Below are 25,356 nucleotides of genomic sequence, written 5' to 3'. Positions count from 1 at the left end.
ATAAATATGAGAGACGTGGCCCGTTGAAAATGGGTGCCGTAGCTGAAATTAGCTGGGAGATAATCGTTGTCATCGTCATAGTACGCTATGAGCCTCTTTTTGTAGGGTAGATTACGTTAGTTAACCGTGTATTTATTTTTATGTATTATTAATTACTTCGTATCATAATCAAAAGGGCCAACGATAACAGTCTCAGATTTAATCAAATAATGAATACCTAAACCTACCTAATATAATAATACCATTAATATTGAATAATATTAAAACCTTGCCCTTTTTAACATTTGTTTTAGTAAATTATTTTATTATAAATTGTATTTAGGTAAAGAGTAAAATGTTTTTTTTTTTTTAAATGGTTGTCACATAATAATGAGACGCTAAATATATGTTCTATTAGGTACAATTAATACACTGATTTATGAGCTATAAATTTGCATTTCTCTGTTCACACACTTTTGATACTGTGTTATGTTTGTCCTGCGCAGGTGTCTAGTCCTCCTTGATAAGGAACAGCGTTATTATACGATTACAATGACACAGACAAGTGCAAATTTATCGATCTTTAAAATATACACAGTACATGTGTGCAAGGAGGACATTTTATTATGATAAATTAATAAAAACATTTTCATCATATAACACAATGAAAATTTTCGAAGATATTACAGATTTAAATCGCAGGGACATAGCGGTTTGTAATGTCTATTGTCTGAAAAACTGCGTACGTTGTAAGACATTCTGTAGTATATTTAGTATCAGCATTGCCCCCGTGTGAAGCTAGCCATTCTTTAAATGCCACTTTCTTCTCTTTTAGTACATTTTGCACTTCGTCCTTCCACTACAATGTATCCCTATCTATCAAACCTTTTCCTGTCGATTCTCCAAACACGTCTTTTGCGAGCTTCCTTATCTACCTGGCCATCTCATTCAAACATTCATTTACCAATTTCTCTTCCATCTCATTCATTTCTATCATTTTCTGCTCTATTTGGTTGCTAAATCTACTAGCACATTTATCATTCTCTTTGTCTTTTGGGTGAGACACTTAATTTAACTTCCATCACCACAAGCCTATGTTGGGCGACTAATGCTTCGCCTGGCAGCCCTTTACAGTTTTTGACACAACATAGAATCCTCTGCCTCACTAGGAAGTAGTATATCAGTTGTGTCGCGAGTAAATCTTAATATAGATAAGGTGGAAAAATATGATTATATTTTCATAACTAATTGTTTATCGAATTGACAACAAAAAGGAAAAACGGAGTGTGTTCTTTTTTTTTTAATCACAATAATTAAGATTTATATCATGCATAAAATTTTGATACACCTACGACTTTATAATCTAGAAGATTATAGCTATCAATAAATCAAACGTTTGTATAAAGTGAAAAATAAGTGATAACCACACAGTTCTAATTCGGAAACAATAGAAACATGAAGACTACTTCTAAAGCTTTGGTTCTATTTTTTTTGGTAGTGGCGGCAGAGGCTAATGTTATTCAGAGCAAGATAACTGCGTAAGTATTAATGCGTATTTTACTAATTTCATTTTAATTTGGATTATTCAAACTTAAAAAATAAAAATCAATAGAAAACGTATTCATAAAATATGTTATAGGTATTGTAAAGTTTTTTTTTATAAAATTTCATGAATTAAGTATTTGTAGGGGATTTTTTTACTTTTAATTTTTAATAAGTGTTTCAGTTTTTATATTATATAATTTTCTGAAATTAAAAAGAGTCGCACACAGCCTTTCTACTCTTATTCTAATTTAAGGCTTTTTTCAAAACAAAATTTGATCGCCATTATACCTATCAAACAAAAAATACATAAGAAATCGGTCCACAATCGTTGAAACTGTCGATGATTATAAAATTAATTATGTCCGAATAGATAGTTCTGTTATTATAGAGTTAGGACGTTTATGTTTAATTTAAAAAAAACTGGAACTGAAATAAATAAACTATTTCTCAGGAAGAAGGTTCTTTTTAACTTCTAAAGTTGCTTTATCTACAATATAATAAAGGAGATAAAAAGTATTATGCATTAATAAGTATTTTGTGTACGCTCGATACTTGACTAAGGCCTCGCTATTATTCTCTTAATAATGAGTTATTAATAGAGACGGCTAATCAATTGGCAATTATTATACAGTAGTTACAATAGTGTTTAAAGTTTTTGTAATGAATACTTCTTGACGTTGCGTCGAGGGTAGGTAATTATAATTTATTATTTACGATTCAACATTATTTAAAATACTCTGTATGTTTAAATATATGAAAAAAATAAATAAGAATCATTCCAATATTTCGTAAGTTTAATTTGTTTTCAAGGTTTGTTAGAAATTTGCTGTAGCTTTTGATCTAAATTGTAATACAAAGTTAGAAGTTATATTACATAGCAGGTATATAACTTTGCTTAATTTAAGAGCTTTTTAAATCGTTCTGTTAGCTATTAAGTACAGAATTGCGCATTCAAGCAAACAATTCTTAATCGGAAAGTAATTATTTCGTATATAATTAAGATTTTTTTCTCTATTTTAGCCCAAAATGGAACAACGGTTTATCAGCGAAAGTCAACGACTATGTCGATGAGACTATTTCAATGATAGGACCATTTTTGCAACAAAATGGCTTGGATCCCATGGAATTGCCAGAAATAGAAGAGGGTTTTGAAATTGTTAGTATAATTTTCATTTATAATGATGCTTTTTATATGTATGGATATTAACAGAAATTATTGTAGTCGAATATTGTGATATTAAATATTTGATACAAAAGCTTATTTTGAATTTGCTTGGTGGTAGGGATCTGTGCAAGTTCGCTGGGTAAGTACGACCCCACTTATTGCATATTCTACCACCAAGTAGTAATTGGTGTGTTCCGCTTTGAAGGATGAAAAAGCCAGTTAACTACTGGGGCATGGGACTTTACATTTTAGTTCCAAGCTTGGTGGCGTATTGTAATTGGTTAATATATCTTTTAGCGCCTTTGTCTATGGGCGATTGACCACTTATCATCAGGTCACCCTTTTATCAATCTGCCTGTCATTATAAACATTAATAATTTCAATACATTTCCCAATTATTTTATATTTCAGAGAATAGTATTAATCACATACAGTGCATGGCTGAAGCTCCACGATGGACAGATGACAGGACTTGTTAACGTCGCTCGCTCTGGAGATCAGAATGTCAACTATTTCCAGAAAACCCTGCGCGTACGCGTACAATTACGATTCTCTGACCTTGAAGTGAGTTTATGTTCTAATTTTAAATGAATACTTTACCCTATCAATAATACATATACAGTAGAACCTCGTTAAGTCGAACCTTGATAAGTTGAAAACCTCCAAATCACGAAAAAATGTTTTGTTATATACCTTCCCTTCAAACACTTCAATCAATCAAAATTTGTCTAAGTCGAAATTCTCTAGAACTCGATTTTTTCGGCGTCTTCCTTGATGACAACTTATAGAGGGTCTAGTGTAGTTAAATTAATTAAATTAAAAAAAAATTACATAATAATAATTGCGAATAAACTTATACATTTCATGTCCCGAATTTTCATATAGCTTGCGAGTACGAATTCAAAGACTTGAAACTAAATACTTCGTTTGCTTCGGATCTGGGGTATAAGAATATGTACATTAAAACAGGGTTAACCCATTACATCATAAGTTACTGCATACCCTATTACAACATGCCTTAATCTATTTGACTGATTGTGTTTAAATCCATTAATTTGTCTAATATATATTTTTAAGCCGTTATATTACAAAATAATATTGCTTTAGCGATCATTTTGTTGAGCAATAGTAACTATAGATTTGTGATAAGTAAGTAGCATTATTTATCAATATTTGACCTCCATTACGATAATGAGGTATTCGAAACTAGACACACGATAATAAATACTACATACGATGTAGTTTCGATTGCGATACCCATGCGATGAAAACTTCTGTTCGTTTTTGTATATCAAATTCTAGCTACCTCGTAATTGTCGTGGCTAGCTAAGGCCGTTGATCCCAAGGTCCAGGTTTCAAAGCCTGAGTCGAAATAATAATCAAAGTGATTAGTTTTTCTGCTGGGACATTCTCAGTTGCAGTCCGGAGTTTGGTAGTTGGCCGTCCTTGTTTCAGAAAGCATGTAAAAACTTTGGTCCTGTGTCTAAAGTTTTCCCGGTACATTTATTTTTGCACACTTTCCCCCATTAATAAGCTATGCGCATAATAGAGATTCATTTATATATTTTCTATGGGTTCATGTATAGAAGCAGAGATAACAAAAATATATCAAGCGGATTAGATAAAAATATTTCAGACAATAATAACGTAATAATAACAATTATAATAAATCTAAACGTACAATATCATCGTAATATCATTAAATCTTATCAATTAGTTATTTATTAATTATATAGATTAATTACTTATATTAATAAGTTACCAATCAATATTTTTAATTGTTTAAACGTAAATAATAGAATATTAGGTATTAGGAAAAAAGCGGTTCAGGAGTAATTGGTGTTCGATAATATAACTATATCTTTAACTTTTATAAAGTAAAACAATTATAAATAGATAAAATAACCTTTTTTAGACAAAATTAACAACAAAGCTATTAGCTATTCGACACTGATTATGTAATTAAATTATTTTGTTTCCTTATTGTCTGATGTAACGTAAAATGTATAGGATATTTTGTATGTATTTAGGTAATCTTTTTTTTTGTTTTTAGTTCGCCTATAGATATCTAGTTAAGGTGATGAACATAGGACCAACTGGTGGAATTATCGGATCGCTTTCACACTTCGACATTATCGCTGACGTTTTGATCGACTTCAATACTGATGAAATTCAGTTACAACAGTTCTCCATCGCCGAACGCGGGTAAGATTTCGCACTATTCATATGTATTGCGTTTTTGAATTATTTAAGTAATTGACAAACACAATAAATAAGTAAAAAATACTATACGTATTATATTTCTTATGAAAAAAAAATATTTAATTTATTATTATATGAAAACAAACGGATGAATTTAAATGAAACTTGTTTGCTTATTTCGTATATGTTACACCTATTATGATTATATAAATAAATCAAATAGAGAAAATTATATAAGAAAATATGTATGTATTTCACAAAACTGTTACTCATCTGTTATTCTACAATTTTAAAGCCAAGAAAACAAGTTTGATTTTCCTAAAAATAATCTGTCAAGGAACAGCTCCATGTGAAAGCTCATTGGTACTTGCTTGGATTTGTTATACCGATTTTCGAGTTAGTTATATCCACTGGATTATCTGGTATTTATTTGCTAGATGTTAATAAATTTCTTTAGCTATGGAATAATCGATGTATTTACGGTTTATTTTCAGACGCCTGCGTGTGCGACTCACTGGCAACATATTGTTTGACTGGCTACTAAATCCACTGATAACTATATTTACGACTCTCTTCAACGGTATTATAATGAGTGTGGTAGAATTAACCATTCGCAATGTGGCTCGTGGTGCCATCGGTGCCATTAACTCTAATATCCGTGAAGTTATCGATTTTATTGAATCGTTTTCTAATAATCAAAATGTATTATTGTAATTCATAAAATAAAATATGCAAAATAAAAAGCTGATCTTTTACTTAAAAATATTTAAAGATTCCTGGAGAGAGATTATAATCAAGGTCCCAGGGATAACAGTTTACAGGTAAGTGGCTGCGATGATAGTCTTCCCCTGTGAAAAGGTTTCGTGCAGGTCCGTTGGGTACTGCCTACTTGGCAATGATGATGATGTCCTTCTGAGTGATATCTACAGCAACACCCAGACTCTCTGGAAAACTAACTCTAGCTAACTGAGCAGGATCAAGTCAAAGTCAAAGTCAAAAATCCTAATTCGATACGTGTTACACTTGCTTATTGATAGTCAAAAATCTACCTCCGGTTCCATAATATATATAAATAGAAATAATAGAAATAGAAAAATATAATAGAAATCTCATACCTGAGAAAGATACTCAGCGGATTTTTTTTAAATGTCATATTTTACACTCATTGTTTTCATACAAAAAACTATTTTTTCGTTATTAGAAACAGCTTGGAGGCGAACTTCTTACTCCTGTAGAGCTTTTACGGTTAGAGCATAACAATTGTTGCCATCAAATACTTGTTGCCGATTGATATCATATCAAATCAAAAAATTATAAATCAGTATTATGGACCCACGCAATAGTAGAATACTCCATAATACTGATTTATCGACTGAAACATTTATCAATCCACAAAAAATATTTGATAGCATCAGTTGCTATGCTTTAACCGTAACAAGTTCAAGGTGTGAAATTAACTAAGTAATAATTAGTTTTATAATTTCCTAAGGCAGACAAACACTCTGTAATGAAATACAACAAGTATGTTATTTTTATTATGAATCTTTTTTATTTCTTTCTCCGACCTGTCGCTATCACGATACTATCACTTATATTTCCTGATGCCATGGGCAAGTCTCTCTTGCATAAACTAGCGACGTTCCGAAAAAAAGGATTCGACTATTTCATTCGTCTCACTGAATAATCGGATGTGACGACCCTAATAGTCAAAGGCGGACAATTCCAATTGCATTGACTGTCATGGCATAGCTTTTGTTTGGCTTGGCTTGGCTCGGCTTAGCATTTAGTGTTAGTAGAATTTGACAATCAATACTTAGTGTAATAGTACACTATACAATAACTACATATTTCTTATGCTGATTGAAGATATTGCAATTCTGAATTGTAAGAGTCGTAGTTATACTTCTAGCAGAGCCAGTGGTTCTGAACTTGGAAGATCACTTACCACGTTAAAAATTATTTTAGTAATATTGAAATATATAAAAAATAATAAATAAATCGTAACAGTTATTTAAAACATGTTTATTAATACTAGTGTACATATTATTTTGATTTCATATTTATTGAAATAAAGCGAATTAAGATGTATTTTCAAATATTCTGCTAATCTTTGTCTATTTTTTTTTTGGGTTTGGATTAACCTTTTTGTAATGATAGTAAAGTGTCTTAATCCTCCTCTCGGCAGCTTTTGTCTCTTCTATTTCCCGTTTGTATGGTGGAAATAAGTGTTTTATAATAAAAGCATATAATCCCGTAAAATGCTGTAAAATTAAAAATGCCTTTATGAATGTTTTAAGCAAAGTTTTAATACTATTTATTGAAGTGAAACTTTTTAGGCGGAGCTCCGATAACCGACAGGTGGACAAGAATTGACGAGAAAAAAATTAGGGAAGCATTACGTTTGCATCAAGACACATTTAGTTACCTCTGAAGAAAGGTATGACGGGCGAAAAAAAAGACAGGCATCCTAAAAAGTTTCACTTCTATCACAAGTATGGTGCATCAAGCGCAAACGTCTCTGCATACATTTTTTTCTTTTAAATGAGACTCGTTCATGATCATATGACATGTAAATATAGTTTGATGAAATGTGCGAAACACGCGAAGAGGATGTGAACATACTGGAATGGTAATATTTAGTTTTATTTTTTATTTTAACGAGTTTAACTTACGACAAAAAGAAGAAGAAAACCCATCTTGTATAAATGGAGCTGGTAAGTCATAGGTGAAGTAAACAAGCGAGGCTGAAGACCTTTGAAGAAGACTCTCGGCAGTGGCCAATACGTTTGAATGTCAATCAATATATCTTTAAACAAATGTTAATTATATTTAAAGTAGATCAATGTCATCACCAACATTATTATAATCGAGGCCGGAGGGCATCCAGATATACTCGACAAGATTGGTGCCAGTACCCAAACATTTTGATAAATTTAACACACAGCTGACGTTTTGTTATTATAAGCACGACGAAGCATATTTATTTATACAACAATAGTATCGTCCGAGTACTCTTCAGCATCCGCTATATATATGTACATGAGGGGAGGGATGTGAGTAGGCTACGAGGCTATTCCCTAACTTATTGGTATATCTTATCATAAATGGCGTATGTTGTCGCTGATTTTGTGGTAAACATTTGGATATCTACACAGTCCAGGGTCGGCGGAAGTCGGGCTGATCTGGGGTCACCCACGGCGAGCCTGGCAACAGTTGTAGTGGTGCGTCCCCACATGAGTCACTGGGTCAAGAGGAAACGCAGCACGCTCATTTTCAGGATGACGCAGGAACTTACTGGGCATGGATACTTCGGCAAGTACCTACACGGGATAGTGCGGTGCGCCAATGGACTCGGCGTACCGCACCCTGTCTGAGTATGCTGCGTGGGGCCCCCAGCGGCATTCCCTGGCACGACTTTTGCAGAGACCTCTCGCTGCCGAGCGTTATCAACGCTATGCTCAGTAGTGAACTGTACTGGTCGTAAATGCGAAAACGTCATGTTGCAGGAGGCAGCGGAACGGGAGCAGGAGGTGGACGCTGCTGCACACCCAATCCACCGAAGAAGACCGGGGAGAAGGAAACAACTTTACGCGCACCTTCAAGACGTGAGACCGTATGACGTAGCACCGTATTGGAGGCTAGGGTTAGTCTCGTAACAATTTATATATATATATATATATATATATATATATATATATATATATATATATATATATATATATATTACCAATCACGCATAGCATTCGATAGCGTGGCTCAGGAAACGTTTTTATAGATTAAACAAAATAGTATTAAATAAAAACGCTTAATATAAATATAATACACAAGACACCATCAATTTATACTAGGATTAGAAAGAGTCTTTTCTGATTTTCAAATTACTGTAAAAATAAAAAATAATATTACAAGTAGCTACTGTTCTTCTTGTTTGCAAATTATATGATGATCCTTAATTCTAAACTTTATGGATTTTTTAACCTATAAACGTTAGCATTGATTATTCGGTTTTGAATGGCAATAAAACAAAATGTTAAGTGTTTCTGGACGTCGAATAAGCATATGAAGTCATCTCTTAAATGTGAGAAAGGATTCTTCCGAAGTAAATTGGGATAACTAATCGAAGATGCTTACGACAATATTCGGTTTTTATATATTAGATATATTTATAGTCTGTAAACCATGACTTGTCTATCGTTATGCCTTTTATTCATTGATTCTTCATGAAATATCTTGAAAGCTAATCATGGCTGTAGCCAGGTACCTATTCAGTTTGTGCTGTCTTTTAAAATAAGGATAAATTAAAAAATATATCAATACATAATTTTACATAAATACATTTTAAATAAAACGACAACCGACGACGTAGATGATGTTCGACGTAGTTCGTCACAATGAATTTTCTTCAAGGTCAAGCCAGTTAGTCGTGACTGTTCTCTGCTGTTTTTCAAAAATGCTTTCATCCTTTTCAATGAGGAAAAGTGCGTTCTAATGTTGCCGTGGACGCTATCTGTTCACGTTACTACGTTACAGTTGTGAAGCTTTAGTGGTAGTGGTTTAGTGGGCCATTGCGTAGTCACTATTTTTGACCACACTGTAAAACCGCCTTCAAAATTTATAGCGACACGGAGAATAGAGTTATTTAGACTGTGCTATGCAAGTCACATTGCTCGTAGCTTCTGTGGCATCAGTAATGATAGCGACTCTACTACTGAGTTCAACTGGGTAGCGAAACTTTCTTTTAAATGATTAATAATATGGTCAAAAACCGGAATAAATGAAGCGCGTCTGTGATATCCCTCGAGTGTCAGCAGCTACGTTACTTCGGTGTTGTTGTCATCCCACTCTCCGTGGGGAACAAATAGCTATTTAGTAACTTTTTTGAGTTTATATTGTAAACATACCTTGTTTACATTTACAAAGATTGATCATTATTGAAAAAAAACGTCAACCAAATTTTTGGCTAAGTTCAGGTTGAGGTTAGCCGCTTGCCAAGTCTCCCTATTTATCATAGGCTCTATCTTTTCAAAGTAGTCTTTGGCCCCATCGAGTTTCGCATATTGCTATTAATGTCTTGTATTTAGAATCTAGCATAAGACTTTTGATTAATTCTGTCTGTACAGTCGAACAGTGATAATGCGTGAAAAAAAATCCTAATTTATTTTTAAATTACTGAACCGAAAATAAGGCAAGCTTTTTGCAAATTAATTTTCATCTTATTACAGCTTCAGCACCACTGAAACTTCCGCTCATCGCTGATGCACCATCATAGCCTTCATCAACACACCTCTAGTATCTATCCATTTATTATCCAACTGGTTATGCAAGATGTGATGCCTTCTCCAGTAAGATCAGAAATAGGGTAAAGATGTAGAAAGTCCTCACGCAACTTTGATCAAGTTATATGTATTTGCAATATTCAGTTCTAGAAAGGTCTATTGTTTCATCAATCAGTACAGAAAAACACTTACTTTCCACAATATATTGAAGATATCCTCACAGATATTTGTAATTCAATTTTGCGCAAAAGCGCTTTATATATTTAGCATTTTTGTTGCCACGTTTGAAATACGACTTCAGTGTTTCATCTTCTACGTTGAGTCTAAATCTTTCATTTTGTCGCGCGATTTTGATTTCACTCGTACCAAAAAATGGGGAATCCAATTATTTGTATCATATTGTGTAAATAACATTAAAAATAACAATTAACACAAATTCATTATAAAAATACAGTTATTTTATATTAAAAGAAAAACTGGGCCTATTAAAAATTTTAAAGCCCCTTTCCAAAAAGACACCCAATGCCGCCCCCCCCCCTGCCTACAGCTATGAAGATAATACATCATGACATAAATTGGCAATATGGTCCTTCTACGCTTGTAAAATATTGATTGTCTCTTATAACACCTTAATGTCTGTGATTATATAGTATGATAGTATACCAGAAGCCAAACATAAACACGAAACTAAAAAATATAGAGAAATTATTTTTTCTACATCTCTTCCATGTTCCACTTACCATTTGAGTAACAAGTTGGTGTATATACGAAGGCCTAGAACAAACCAGATAATTTATGTCATTATTTATTTAAAATTGTCTACAACAACGTCATAATATGTTATTAATCTGCAAAATATACTTAAATCAAATCAAATCAAAATACTCATATTGTACAACAGTAAACATAAAGTTGAATCACATTTAAGAAAGATGTACAAGAGGCGGCCTTATCGCTAAACAGCGATCTCTTCCAGGCAACCTTAGGGTAGAGGAAAGAAAACGATATAGAAAGAGGTAGGGGTGTACAAGGCAGATATAAACGTAATATATGAATACATTACAGTGAAATTATAATATATTTAAAATAAAATAATGAACTGTACCTGGTAGCTAACAAGCATATATATATATATATGTATGTATCTCGTTAGATATAAATTATATATAAAACTAAATATAACATTAAAGTGCAAGATAGTTTTAAATGAAGCAAGTGATTGTGCACGTCTTCCTTCAACAGAAAGAGAGTTCCAAAGACGAATAGCCTGAACCGTAAAGGAATTTGTGTAGAATGAAGTCGAATGAGGAGGAATTTTTAAAAGTAAATTATCTTCAGAACGAAGCGTTCGATTATGAGTAGTTACATAAAAAATTAAAATTCTCCTTTAAATAGAGCGGAGTTGAAGGATGAATAAGAATTGAGTAAAATAGATGGAGAATATGAGTATTCCTGCGATAGCGAATTGGGAGCCACTTGAGCTTTTTGCGAAAGTCGGAGATGTGATCATATTTACGAAGACCAAATATGAAACGAATGCAAAGATTTTGAAGACGCTCAAGCTTGTTTAATTGCTCCTCTTTTAAGTCAAAATAGCAAGTGTCAGCATAATCGAGAATTGGTAATATGAGGCTCTGTGCAAGCGAAATTTTAGTGGGAATTGGTAGAGAGTTTCGCAACCTTCGGAGCGACCCTACAGCAGAAAACATTTTTTTACTTAAGTTACTTAAATGTGGTTCCCACGATAAATGTTGATCAAAAATAACCCCAAAATTTTTACAATTTCTGCTAAACGGTATGTCAACATTATCCAAGCGAACAGTGGGTAAGTTAGAACTCCCGATGATTAAAACTTGGGTTTTTGTAGGGTTTACCTTTAATCCAAAATATTTTGACAATTTAGCAATTTTATCTAAATTGTCATTCACTAAATAAATAGTTTTAGCTAAATCCGAAATTTTACTTAGCAAGTAGATTTGAAGATCGTCTGTCTGCATACAATGGTAGAGAGATGTAATATGAGAGGAGATAGAATTAATAAATATCGAAAACAAGAGAGGGGATAACACGCCACCCTGCGGCACGCCAGCAGTCATAGGAGACCAGTTAGAGAAAGAACCGTTAACTCCAACACGCTGCTGACGCCCACGCAGGTAAGAATGAAACCAATCAATTACTTGAGATATGTTACGAGAACTGAGGACAGCAAGGAGGATATCAAAGTTCACGGTGTTGAAGGCATTACTAAAATCTAATAATGTCAGTAACCTGTTGATTGTCCATTCCTAGCCTAATATCATCAGAAACCTTGATGTACGACTGCTGCCTTGGCAGCAGTCGTACTGTGACCAGGTCGGAAGCCAGATTGTAAAGGATTCAGAACGATATTTCTGGAAAGGAAATAATTTAATTGTGTATGGATGAGACGTTCAAGTACTTTCGAAAGAAAGGGAAGGATAGAAATGGGACGATAATCAGAAAAAGAAGATGGATTTGCTTTTTTTGGAAGAGGTATAATTTGAGCGTTCTTCCAGGAATTAGGATATTCACCAGTATTAATGGAAAGGTTAAAAATGGAAGTGATAATAGGAGAAATAATGTCCAGGATAGGAACGATCATTTTACGAATAATGCAATCCGATCCAATAGCGTCAGAATCAATTGCCAGGATATTCTTCTTAACATCACACTCAGTAAATTGATTAAAGACAAAAGCAGGAAAGTCAGGAGTGGATTTAGCTGAAATTTCATTTAAAGTGTTACACTTAGTAGTGGTATCGAAGGTTTCAGAACAAGAGAAATGCTCATTGAGCTTATTTAAATTAAAATTGGTAGAATTTACACTTTGAGTAGCTTTTTCAACTCCTAAAGACTTGAGAAATTTCCAGACTTTAGCTGGTTCTTCCTCTTTAGAAACAGATTTATGAATGTGGCGTCGTTGACTGTCTCTACACATCATGTTGCAACGATTTCTCACCTTTATATATGTTATATGGTTGTTGTCGGTTGGATTAGTTTTATATTTTGATTTGGCTCGAGTTTTTTTCTTGAATTAGTCTTAATTTCTTGAGTAAGCCAAGGTGCTGGAAGGTGTTTTATTGGTGCGTGGACATCATATAAGTTATTAAGTAGGAGTTAAAAGCCTTGATCTGCTCGTTGACGGATTTGCAATTGAAGACTTCAGCCTAGTCAAGCTTAAGAGCATCTTCCCTTAGAGCATTCAAGTCCATTCCACCAAAATTACTGTTATATATGTAGTTAAGTAAAGCGTTTACGTGTGTGCGTGTGGCTGCGTCCCCGCCGGTGCAACGCCTCGATTAAAACAGTGTGTAACTAGCCTCGTGGTTTAACTGACGCAACCCTACTCCTTAACATATATAACAATTACGTTGCAGAAGAATTCTCGATTTGGCTTTACGTGGTTGTAAGTTATAGGATAGATAAAGTTAATCGTGGTAGGAAAAAGCAAGAGCAGAGCACTGACCATATTTTATAACATGGTCAATGCAAGAGACAATAATTAGATCAAGAAGAGAATGAGTGCAATTAGGAAAAGTGTGAGTAGCATCCAAAGGTAAAATTTGCAAATCAGCTCCATTTACGAGAGATATCAAACGTGAAGCACGATGATCGTCCTTTATAAGACAGTTATTAAAGTCACCCATAACAGTACAGGTCAATAATAGAAAATGGTGCGAAGGTATATTGCAACACCACCACCTTGTCGGCCTACACGATTGTTCCGAATTAGATTGAAGCCAGGGAGCGAGAAGGAGATCGACGGTAAACAAGGCTTTAGCCATGTCTCTGATACAAGGATAGCGTGAATATGTTTACAATCAAAGGAAGACAACATATCAGGATAGTGTGCAGGAATACTCTGTGCGTTAATATGAATTACATAGAACTTTTTTAAGCTATCAGCGAAATTAGAATTAACATTTTCACTAAGCGAGGGAATACTATAAAAACTATCATTGCTGCTAAATGCATCAAAAATGGTACTGCAGGGAGAAAAAGACAGAAAGGTATTGTCTGCGTCTTCGTTAAAGCAAGACATAGTGTATAATTAGGAAAAATATAAATATAAAAACAAGAAGGAATAAACAAAAAAAAAATGAAATGTAGGAAATAATAATAAAAATATATAAATAAGTTAATATCATAATAATTACTTACTGTTTCTAAACGGGTGATAATTTTTTCGAAAATATTTTTCGTGGGGATTTTTTTAAGGTCCATGTAATATCTCAAAATAAGTCTTGTAGTAAATATTAAAGTAGCAACCTAGTAGAATGAAACGGTTTTAGTTGATGGTAGGGTATTGTGCTAAATAATAAGCTTCCACTAATAAGTAGTAAATATGAGCAAAATCAAATATTAAATTCACATCGGCCGCACTGGAAATTGTAAATCGACACTGCAAGAGCAGTGTTGCGTCAAAACCAAAATTGTTTTATATCCTTTTGATCACAAATTATACAGACTGTTATAACAAAGGAAACTAACGTTGGTTATTATTGACGCGTATGCTATGAAAGTAAATATTTTATTCCATACTCCTATCCCAGGTTTTCTTATATGTAATGGACGTCTACTAGTCATTATTAATTGACTTGCAATGTATCTAAAAATAACGTTAGGTCATATAATTAATTTATCAACACAGCAGAGCAAAGATCACTTGACATTGAATTGTCATTTGAGTGGAATACATTTTAAATAAAATTATATTATTTCTTATAAACTGTTTATAGTGCATAATAGAGCTATTAGCAAATCGCATTATAGCAATATGTAAATTGAAGATTTCCTTATCTCTTCTCTATGGTTATAGAGCAGAATTATACAACACGAAATTAAAAAAATGCTATAACGTATCTGTAATATATTTTAAATTTATTGTACCTTAACTCAAAAAAATTTAGAACGAACATCAACAAAGGAGCTAACGGACAGGCCACTACAAACAGTGTTGCCATGCAGAACTGAAATGCTAGAAAAAAAAACCATAAATCTTTATAGATCACCTGAGTACTTTCACAATTGTATTTAAAGTTTATTAAGATTTATCTTTACAACGTTTAACTTCTAGCTTTACCTCTATAAAATAAAAAAGTTAGAATTTACTTTCACCGATTTTTTGATTACTCTATTTTAAAAATTGAATTTAAATAGAAGATTAAAGAAGATTTATAAAAATCAGTAGTAATTCACTCTTTAGGGTTCGTATGTGGGGGTGATATTTTAGTTTTTATTTCATGGTTTCCAGTTATTAATAAAGAAATAAATTAAGATGACATAATACCTATAAAAATATTTAACAAATTTACCATGGAAGTGGTATCTCCTCAACAGAAAACCTTCATCCACATTATTTAAAGTGTATTCACGTTCCCAACAAGGAACTGTATCGTCCCTACTATGAAAGAAAAATGTTCGCAATCTGAAAATTTAGTAATAGGTAGGGGAAAAGTCTTTTACTTTTTTATAAGAAAACATTGCAGTAAAATATCTTTGTAGGGTCTGGCATTCAATAAATGTCATTTAAACCTGCAAATTAATGCATCTATAGCATATAGCCTTCATTTTGCACTCTAACATTTTCGCCTATTTTGGTCATTTTAGAATTTTATTGGTAGTGTTGCGTTAATATCGAGAGAGTATAATATCATAAGTCCCAAAATTTCTACAGTACTTTGATTACAAAATGACAAGAAGTTATAGAACCAACCATGGGAGTAAGACCAATTGTAATATATTTTCTCGAATTACAATAATGCGGCGGTTAATCAATTCACTCGCGTTATTGTCGGACTGGCCTCATGGAAACAACATAGTCAGAACTACTAGTTGCGACTAGGTCCCTAATGTAAATGGACTAGTTAACCAATGCATTATCTTGTGTATTGCATTTTCTCCTAAATAACGACTTTTTATAACAAATGAGAACTATAATACTTAATAATTCACTTACTTTATATGAATTATTTTCTTCCTTTTTCTATATCACAATTCAATTAATATCGCTTTGTAATAAAAGATATATAAAGAACATTCTTCAATAAAAAAGGTAATATATGTTATCTGTGCAAATTTAGCACCCTAATTCATCATTAGAGTTTTTTTTCTATCAATTAAGGTCAGTTTCATTTCGCAATTCCTAAGATGAGGTGCTGAATTTGCATAGGTAGGTATATCCTTAGGATAATGAAAACAGTATACAACAGAATGAATAATTATATTACCTTAGAATAAAATTTAAAGCGTGAAAGACAACTGATTTCACGAGCAGCGTAGCCGTCACCAATATGCTGAGTTCGATGATACATGTAAACGGCCAGCAATATCTTAGACAATATTTCTCTACTTCCCATGGCGATTGAGTCCAACGTGACAAGAAGTTATGTACTATTACCATTGGACTTAAACGCACATTGCCTATACAAGCTCCTAAAAAGATTCTAAGTTGGTCCTAAGGGATTAATAATAATAATTAGTACTTATTCAATAATTCAACTTAGATAAATATAATCTTATCATTGTATCTTAGTATTGTCGACATAACTTTATTGGCATTATACATATACATTTCCTATCTAAATACGAATGATTGATTTAAGTTATACATACTAGTCCTTTATAATAATCCTAGTTTAATTTATATATACTAGTAATTTTTTCGCTGTTCTCATCTGTAGATAGACCGCCTTATTTTAATACATATAAATGTAATGTAAAACTAAAAGCAAAATATGTTGTTCAGGAAAAAAAATGGGTTTCAACTTGCAACCTTTGTTTACGATCGGCGTATTGTTTTACTAGATGAGATATGATAGTTTATAAAATATGTTGTAAAGCTCAAACTAAAATACTTACCACTAACCAACCAATATATCCCATATAAGAATATATTGATATAAAGGAAAAACCAAATTCTTTCATAACTAAAGATTCCTCATACGCTTTGTATGTGCTATGGTTTTCAAACCGAACTATGACAGTAGACAAAACATGATACATCTGAAAGTAATAATATTATGTGAATTTATAAATCAGCAAGCTAAATTGGCTATTATTACTTACCTCTGTTTCATGTAAAATATATTTTAAATGGGATATAAAAGATTTTACTTAACCTTATTTCATGTTAAGTATCTTTGCTTTAACAGTTTACTTATTTAGATATATATGATGCTACTTCATTATATCGTGCTTATACGTAATCCATGCTTTATTTATTAAACTCGCCATCGTTGAAGACACCACACGCTAATTTCATATAACACACTAGGTTAATATTTTGGAAAAGCAGAAAAAATTCAGATTTTTCTATGCTGCTCGTCCGGTTTGAACCGAAATTTTCGATTAAGAATCACATGTTTTTGTACTGGACCATAATGACATAATTATTTCATAAGTTCATGCATACAGTATTTGATACGTGGAACAAAGAACTTTACTGTTCTAATTGTGTAACACGAAAAATTAGTCTTTAATATGAATTGGTATTATATGTTGAACGAATTCTAAATACACACCATTTCCAAAACCGATACTGTCAGTATGTTCCTTGTTTGAAACATAGCTAATACTCTGTAATCCCTCCTCTTATCCTTCCTTCGTCGCCAAATCTTGCTCTTGTCGTAAAAGATATCGTGTTCTATCATAGTTTTTCTCATCATTGCTGGAATCGCCCAAAGCTATTGGCACGAATATTTATTTAAATTCACACGAGATTTTAATAACAATTAAATAATAATTATCTAAGTATCAAACGTTTTTAACTTATTTTATAGCGAAAGCAATGGAGTTCGAACAGACTGCTCCAATATAACTCTCGTTTTTATACATTTCTTCATCTAAATTTGCACTACGTTTAAATTTTCAGTTTTGTAAGGTTTGGTCGTTGTTAGATATACCTACAGGCATCTTATAAGCCATCTCGACGTGATTATATCCTATGCTATGACAATTTGTGTATAACAGTAAAAATTTATATGTATATTTTTTTTTGTTAAGACAATATCAAATCAAATAAAAAGAGTTTTACTTACATAAACTAATACGAGTCCTTTAGTAAAAAGAAAACGTAATAATTTATAAAGTCGGTTTTCATTATACACCAATCCAGTTATAAGGGATTTTCCTAACTGCCTATAATTTCTTTCATATTCTGGCCTAAAGAAAAATAAGTATTAATTGTTCTTGAATCGATTAAATTAGTATCCTTTGTAAAATATACAGTAAAAACATAGAGCCATACGTTATTGTTTATGTGTTGCTGATATGTCGTTTTATTTATTTGCAATATAATTAATCTGTGTAGTGATCAGCTTTTAGGTCGCTGATCGTGTAGTCATACCAAGAAACATAAAGCCATTGGTCCTGTCCTTCTTTTGGTCGTGTCGTAGGGCTGTACCATCGCATAAACAGAGTGGAAGACCAGAGGGCGCACTTATGTTTGCGTACACATATTGTTCACTACGATATTATGTCCCGTGCAGGATTTAATAAATTATAATCTTACGTACTTTATTAAAAGATACAAATAATTACCGGTTTGCGTTTTTGTAATATAAATCTACGCCATTGAGTTCCCACATCCACTTTAAAATGTATTCTTTACGTTTCCAAAGGGTTATAAAAGTAAATGCTAAAATATATATTGTAATGAAAATATGATATTCGTATAAATAAATGTTAGCGTCAATCACTTGACTAGCAAAGCTTTCGCCACTTTTATACCTTCCTAGGTATCATTCGCGGCTTCGCTTGCAGTTTTAGGGGTTAATTGTCAGGCGTTTAGTTAGGTTAGATAGCCTATGCCATTCATTTGGCTTCAAGCTCGCTTCACAACAAATTTCATCAAATTCGGTTAAGTGATTTGACCGTGATAGAGCAACCGACATACATACGGACATAGTTACTTTCGCATTTATATTATTTGTTTATATATAACTTCTTTAACATTAATTAATATTTCTATACGCACCCCACAAAACAGTGAAAAGGGAAAAGTAGGCAAGGTAGGGATGATCTAAAAGAATGTTAATGTCCATAGAATAGCAGTATTCAGTTAATTCTCTATGCGGACATCTACGCCATTTTTCGCACTGTGGACACATTCTGTAATCATATTTCGGACGACAAACTTCCTTTCTGAAAAAAAAAACATTGTTACGTATTTCGACTTTTTCGAACTACAATCAAAACAAAAATGCTCTAATTTCATTTCATTACTAAGGAGTAAGTTTACTATTTTAAAATAAAATGTCAATAACTCGCTAATTCTCAAAATAAAATGATAGATAGCTATCTAACTTATTTTTATAAATAAGAAAAAAATATTTGATATAAAAATATATATAAAATAAAACCTTAAATTTTCTTCACCGACATAGAATGGCAACACAGAGGTAATAATACCGGCAATTGAAGCTACAGCCAGCGCCGTGTTCAAATATCCATAAAACGCAAAGTAAAAAGCAATCTAAACATAATGTTATAATAATATATTTCAATTGCAACGTAAAGTTGACCTTGAAATGTTTAATATATTATTACGTTCGTTTAATATTGTTTAGAATTTTTTGTTAATTAATGGTGTACATTTTTTATATATCCTGTTTCATCGGGTGACTGCCTAGTTCCAAACTTTTCTTTTAGTAAAATACAAGTTATACTAACAATGGACATTTTCTAACCTCGATTATCTTATAAATCTTAGTTCCCAATGTTAGTGGCACATTGGCGATGTAAGGAACGACTAATATTTCTTTCAGCGCAAATGTCTATGAGCGGTAGTGACCATTTATCATCAGGTGGAGCACCTAATGAAGTTATAAAAAAAAGATATAATTTGGCTTAAAATTTATACAATTAAGGCATTTTTCAAATTTACTTAAAGCGAGATTTTATATATTATCTGTTATACTCATTACTGAAGCAACATGATTAAGGTAAAATATTGAGTTTTCAGCATTAAGGATTTAGAATTTACTAATTAGAATCTCAATTAATCTTTCAAATCAGGTAACATCTATTTAAAAGGACGAGGTGGATTTGTAATTTAAAGGACTTAGTTTTTCTCCGCTTTTCTAACAGCCGAAATATCAATTCCTTTTTTTTATAATGTTAATTGGAAAATCATTTAATAGCAGAAGATGCAGCGACTTTCAAAAAAGTTTTTAGTATATAATATTCTGAAATAAGTAGATGCCTTTGCCAATTTCGATCAAATAAAATTTAAGTTTTGATGTTTTAAAAATAAAACATCCGATGAATGCAACACAGAAAAAAGATCCGTTCGGATGCGGAAAATCGGTAGCTATGGTGTGTGCCTTGGGAGAGCCAACAAATATTCTTAAGTAAAAGCTTTGACTAATGTTATTATAATGTGTGGTTTAATTGTATTGAGTGACACTAACTTTCGGTCCGAAATACTCATGAATCAAGTGCAATGGTTGACTTTTAAATATATTTTTAAATCCTGACCATTCGTAATACAGTATCTGCAAACATTAAAAATATAATTAAAAATACGTAAAATGTTAGTGGCCATTTTAACAGTCACAGAATACCGCCAGTTTTTCTTAATATTAATCTGAAATTATTACTAGAATAGGATTAAAATCTAAAAAACTACGGTAGAAATATTCATAAAGGTTTTTATGGCCCTTACTTGATAAGCTTTACTTTACTTTTTAAAACTTGAAATCGAGTTTTCTATGATTAGGTACTATATGGTTTTTGTCTAATGTATGAGTAATCATACCTGTCGTGCATTTGATCCAACAACAGATTGGTCGGGCATAAAATGGTACGGACCATCATGAAGTGCATAAGCGTCCAATAATACGTTCCTTTCTAATAAGCTAAAAAAAACATTACGATACAAATCAGTATAAAATTTAAAAAAGAACTTTATCGTTGTACAGTTTGGGGTAACACTATACACTAAATAGTTCAATGAAATCAAAATTGTGTTTAATAGTTTATATTTGGCATGGGACATCAGGAGCCACGCCAATGCAATCTCCATGCAGCCTCCGCTAAAGCGTTGGCAGAAGAAATAGTCGTGGCCTAGGATACGTTGCTATTTTGATAGTCGAATCATCAGACGTTTTTATATGCTCCTACTGGATTCTTCTACTGGAGTTAAATGACCTTCTGCTGCTACAGATAAGACTACAAAGATAAACAAATTTTCACTAATGGACCTTATTTTATTATTTATATTCTGTATAAATTATATTATTTCAATTGTTGGTGTCTTTGATAATTCATAATAGTGAATTGATGGAGCTATAGTACCGAGGCCTCCATAAGAGAGAGACCTTCGCTTTTATTGTGTTATAACAGATATAGTAAAAAGCAAGTATAACTAGTTTATTTGCCTATAAAAAAATATTTTTATAAATAATTTCAAAAATGATATAGTTATGTAGAATATTATCCGGTTACGAAATTTTATTCGTTGTATGAGAATGCCATTATCTATGCACTTTTAGTTGATTTTCCTGAAAATTTGGTAAGGACTGTTACTATCATATGACATAGACCATGAGGAAGGAGAATATAGAAATTGAACTAAAGAAAAAGTTTCAAGATCTTGTGCTGTCCTTTCTCTATTGCTCGTTAAGCATATCGAAGATGGCTGGCCTTACATTTTAAAAGAGCTCATATTCTTTAGCCATCGTCGCAAAAAGCTCAGCTCAGCTTGAGCTCAGCAAATAAAAGATACTTTAATAATGAATACCCAAATATCGTTTCTACGTTGCGATTTCACTGTAGGTGTTTTTTTAGGAATCCCTAGATAATTGTTTTTTTTTTCAATTTTGAGATCAATATATATGATATTTGTTTATCTATACTTGTCTGAACTTATTGGATATAAAAACATGACAGCATGAGCATGATGAACATAAAGATATGTTACTCTGCTTATGCTCTTACTAGCAGGATATTGCAGTAGGATCATGTGGACACGGGAGAGTCATTGTAGTTATTTAACATACAGAGCAAAAAACAATTAAAGACTAAAGTGTTACCAACTTAAATAATTTATGTTATATATCGAGCAAGCTTACCGATTGATACCATAATGATTGGCTTGGTCACCAAAAGGTAGGTGCAACAGAATCTTGTAAACTATAAGACTTCTTTCAAAATAGGAGTACCCGATACTTTTCGAGTAATTTTTCCTGTTAAAAAGAATAATTTATTAACAACATATTAAAATATATATATACATATATAAGTTCAATTTTATTTTTGTTATACAACGATTGTATTATTGCCTAAATTTTGTTGATTCTCAAGAGTGACCAAGCGATTGCAAACTATGCTGGACACTTTATATAACACAAGCGTGGACGAAAATATGAAATATACTTTATTGTAGACCACAAACAAAACGAAACACACAGAAATAAATGTAAAACAAAATTAGTAAAATAAAAAAAAAAGAAAAAGACGAAAAATAAATGAAATATAAATAAAAAAAAAAAAAATATATCTGCATTCACTATTCCCTCATTCAAATGTTTCGATGAGACGGCAATAAACATTTACCTACAAACTTTACCCACATCTTACTTTCTACAATCATCTGTGTTTCGGTTATAAAAATGATCCAGTCAATATAATTGATAATAATAGAGATGTTACATATAATCTCAGAGCACAATTTTGGCGAATTATTGACGGTTTGAGAAATAGATAAGCTATTAGATAAATAGATATTTCTATGTTTGAAGGAATTGTACGACTTCTTTTTTAAAGGTAGAAAATCGGTTTTTTCGAAATCAGATGAGAACGAAAATGACATTAGTGCATACCGTATTAATTTTATCCAGTCCCTTTCTGTATCCTTCATAATAGTCAATATGGGGTTCAATGAATCTAGATGATTCTCAACGAAATGTCTCTTAACACCAAATATTTCTCCGTATTCGGTTATTATGCGATCTGGTGCGTGAATTTTTATAAATAATAAGTTTTTATGGGCTGACATCTAAAATAATTAATCCTCTTATTATTTTTATTATACAACATTATATTGGTTTACGTAGAGTATAGCTCTAAGTAGAATGATTTTTTTAATACATATGTATTTTATGGCATCGGTATACAGATTCAAATTGGTCACCTTATAGTAAGTGGTCCACCACCCATAGACATTACTACCGTATCTAAGTTTAACAATTTATTCCAAAACGATGTGATTGTATTGTTTATAAGAAAATGGTAATGCAATAGAATTGAGGACTTTTTAAATAATTTAGTTTCTAAAAAAGCCAGTCTCTATAGTTTTACTAACGCCTGCAAATCATACCGTTATTAAAGTGAACACTTACCACACCGGGTTCTACTTCGACTTGCAAGCCTGTTTTAACAATATTTGTTAGAAAATCGGTCTTTAAGGTGTCTGCAGCTTCTGCAAATGGCTTGTCTTCAACAACCAAGACCATATCTATACGTCGTTTATTATCTCTGAACATTCCGCTGATTGCTACCTTCTCTATTATTTTAACCTTGTCAGAAAAAACACATAGAACATATACATTGTTTAGGTATTTATACAAAATAAAGACAAGTGTGCTCGATGATTCGAATATATATGATTAAAAAAGAATTTATATATATAAAGATAGGCTTGGACGAATAATGTCCAACTATATAGTATATACTCGGTCTAACACCGCTTAGTTTTTATGTGCTCTATGCGTGCTTATACTTCAACTCGAGGTCTGCGGTGAGGAAATCTGTATGGTGAGATTCCGCCATCCAACAACCCACATTGGAGGAAACTACACACCACCACCACCACAGCGGGGCAAACTAAGCTCCAAACCTTAAAACGGACCTAAGCCCAGCAATGGCATATTGCCTTGAAGATGTTTCACAAGTAATGCGACACAGTAATTAGTAGTGGTGTAAGTTTTATAATCTCAACAGATATCTAATTTTATAATCAATTTAAAAATAGGAGGTATATTTACAGGTTCTTCTACTTCTTCTTCTATAGGTTCTTCTTTTTCTTTTGGTTCTTCCTTAATTATTTGCACAACGTTCCCATCAGCTACGCTTGATTTATTTTGATTGAAAGCATTTACATGCATTAGTTTCATTCTGTGCATACTATCTTTTTCATTTATGAACTGCATTTTACAAAATAAAATGTGTTTGTTATCATAATAATATTATCTCTCTATAATAGGTAAATTTGACTTGTCTTTTTACAGACTCAAGCTAACATCCCATTAATAAGGAACTTTCACATGATCATAGGTATACATTATTTCATTTTTAGAATAAACTTCCCTTTCAAGATTAAACAAACGCTGCTAAAACGTTTGATATCCCTAGGAGACTCAATAAAATCTGAAGGTAAAAAAACACATCGGAGTTTGTTTGATTTATTTGCCACAATATAATACCTTGACTAAAATAAATAACTACGGATATCTATTCTTTAAATGAAAAAAAAAACATTCAAACTTTAGTTTGCAAATACGACTAGTTTCTCCGAAAGATACGATGTTAACAATAACTTAAGAAAAATTTCATTCCCGTAGAGACCTGTCTTGTCTCTAGTTACGTACTGTATAGGATGTAAAAATTTAATTAGTTATTAATGCAAAAACGCTACCTGAAATTTTTTCGTCGGTAATTCTTCTCGAAAGGTTTTGTATCTACTGCATTTATTTGAATCCATTTTGACTAATATTGTATCGTTGAAATAAAAATAATCAATAGATATTTATATATAAAACCATCGAAAGGAAAGCATTAACAAAGTCCATTTCGGAATCCTATCAAAATTGACAATAGAATTATTTTAAGCATTGTGACATAAAACGAGAAAAAGAAGTAAAAGGGAAAAGTTTAGTTGTCATATAGTTTGAAATGGTAAAATAAATATACTTTACTTGACAAATATTTTACACACATAGGGCGGATTTGTAGATTTAGACACGATGTCTAATTCTAAAACTATCCAAAGAATAAATTAATGTGGCTGTTATCTGATAGGTGGTTTACTGAAGACGATGACTAGCTTTGTTACGTGAGTCGAGGTTCTACTTTAAGAATATAAACTATTTAGATGTTAATAAGAATTACATATTAAGTACATATGTGAACATAAGGCGAGATATAAAAATACTGTTACTTGGGGATACA

General features: G+C 32.1%; 2 protein-coding genes across 2 annotated transcripts; one reads left to right on the top strand and one right to left on the bottom strand.

Annotated features, from left to right (window-relative positions):
• The first annotated feature begins 1,408 nt into the window (after window positions 1-1,408).
• LOC125072724 (mite allergen Der f 7-like) lies at window positions 1,409-5,627 on the top strand. Its single transcript, XM_047683405.1, has 5 exons — window positions 1,409-1,517; window positions 2,545-2,680; window positions 3,101-3,253; window positions 4,743-4,894; window positions 5,386-5,627. The coding sequence occupies exons 1-5, from the start codon at window positions 1,435-1,437 to the stop codon at window positions 5,603-5,605; spliced, it is 744 nt and encodes a 247-aa protein (XP_047539361.1). The 5' UTR covers window positions 1,409-1,434; the 3' UTR covers window positions 5,606-5,627.
• Window positions 5,628-7,004: 1,377 nt separating this feature from the next.
• Window positions 7,005-24,329, bottom strand: LOC125072714 (anoctamin-5-like). Its single transcript, XM_047683393.1, has 19 exons — window positions 24,174-24,329; window positions 23,529-23,705; window positions 23,010-23,185; window positions 22,260-22,373; window positions 20,945-21,044; window positions 20,598-20,681; window positions 19,163-19,283; window positions 18,727-18,823; window positions 18,225-18,348; window positions 17,709-17,870; window positions 17,047-17,190; window positions 16,416-16,642; window positions 15,501-15,613; window positions 15,076-15,163; window positions 14,677-14,794; window positions 14,347-14,454; window positions 10,908-10,941; window positions 7,564-7,697; window positions 7,005-7,152 (listed from the first exon to the last, which is right to left on the bottom strand). Exons 1-19 carry the CDS (start codon window positions 24,309-24,311, stop codon window positions 7,006-7,008), a joined length of 2,406 nt encoding a protein of 801 aa, XP_047539349.1. The 5' UTR covers window positions 24,312-24,329; the 3' UTR covers window position 7,005.
• Between the last annotated feature and the right edge of the window lie 1,027 nt (window positions 24,330-25,356).

The sequence above is a fragment of the Vanessa atalanta genome, chromosome 2, assembly GCF_905147765.1.
Source record: "Vanessa atalanta chromosome 2, ilVanAtal1.2, whole genome shotgun sequence".
NCBI classification, from domain to species: domain Eukaryota; kingdom Metazoa; phylum Arthropoda; class Insecta; order Lepidoptera; family Nymphalidae; genus Vanessa; species Vanessa atalanta.
The sequence above is the reverse complement of the archived record's forward strand: the minus strand, read 5'-3'. Positions and strand labels throughout refer to the sequence as shown.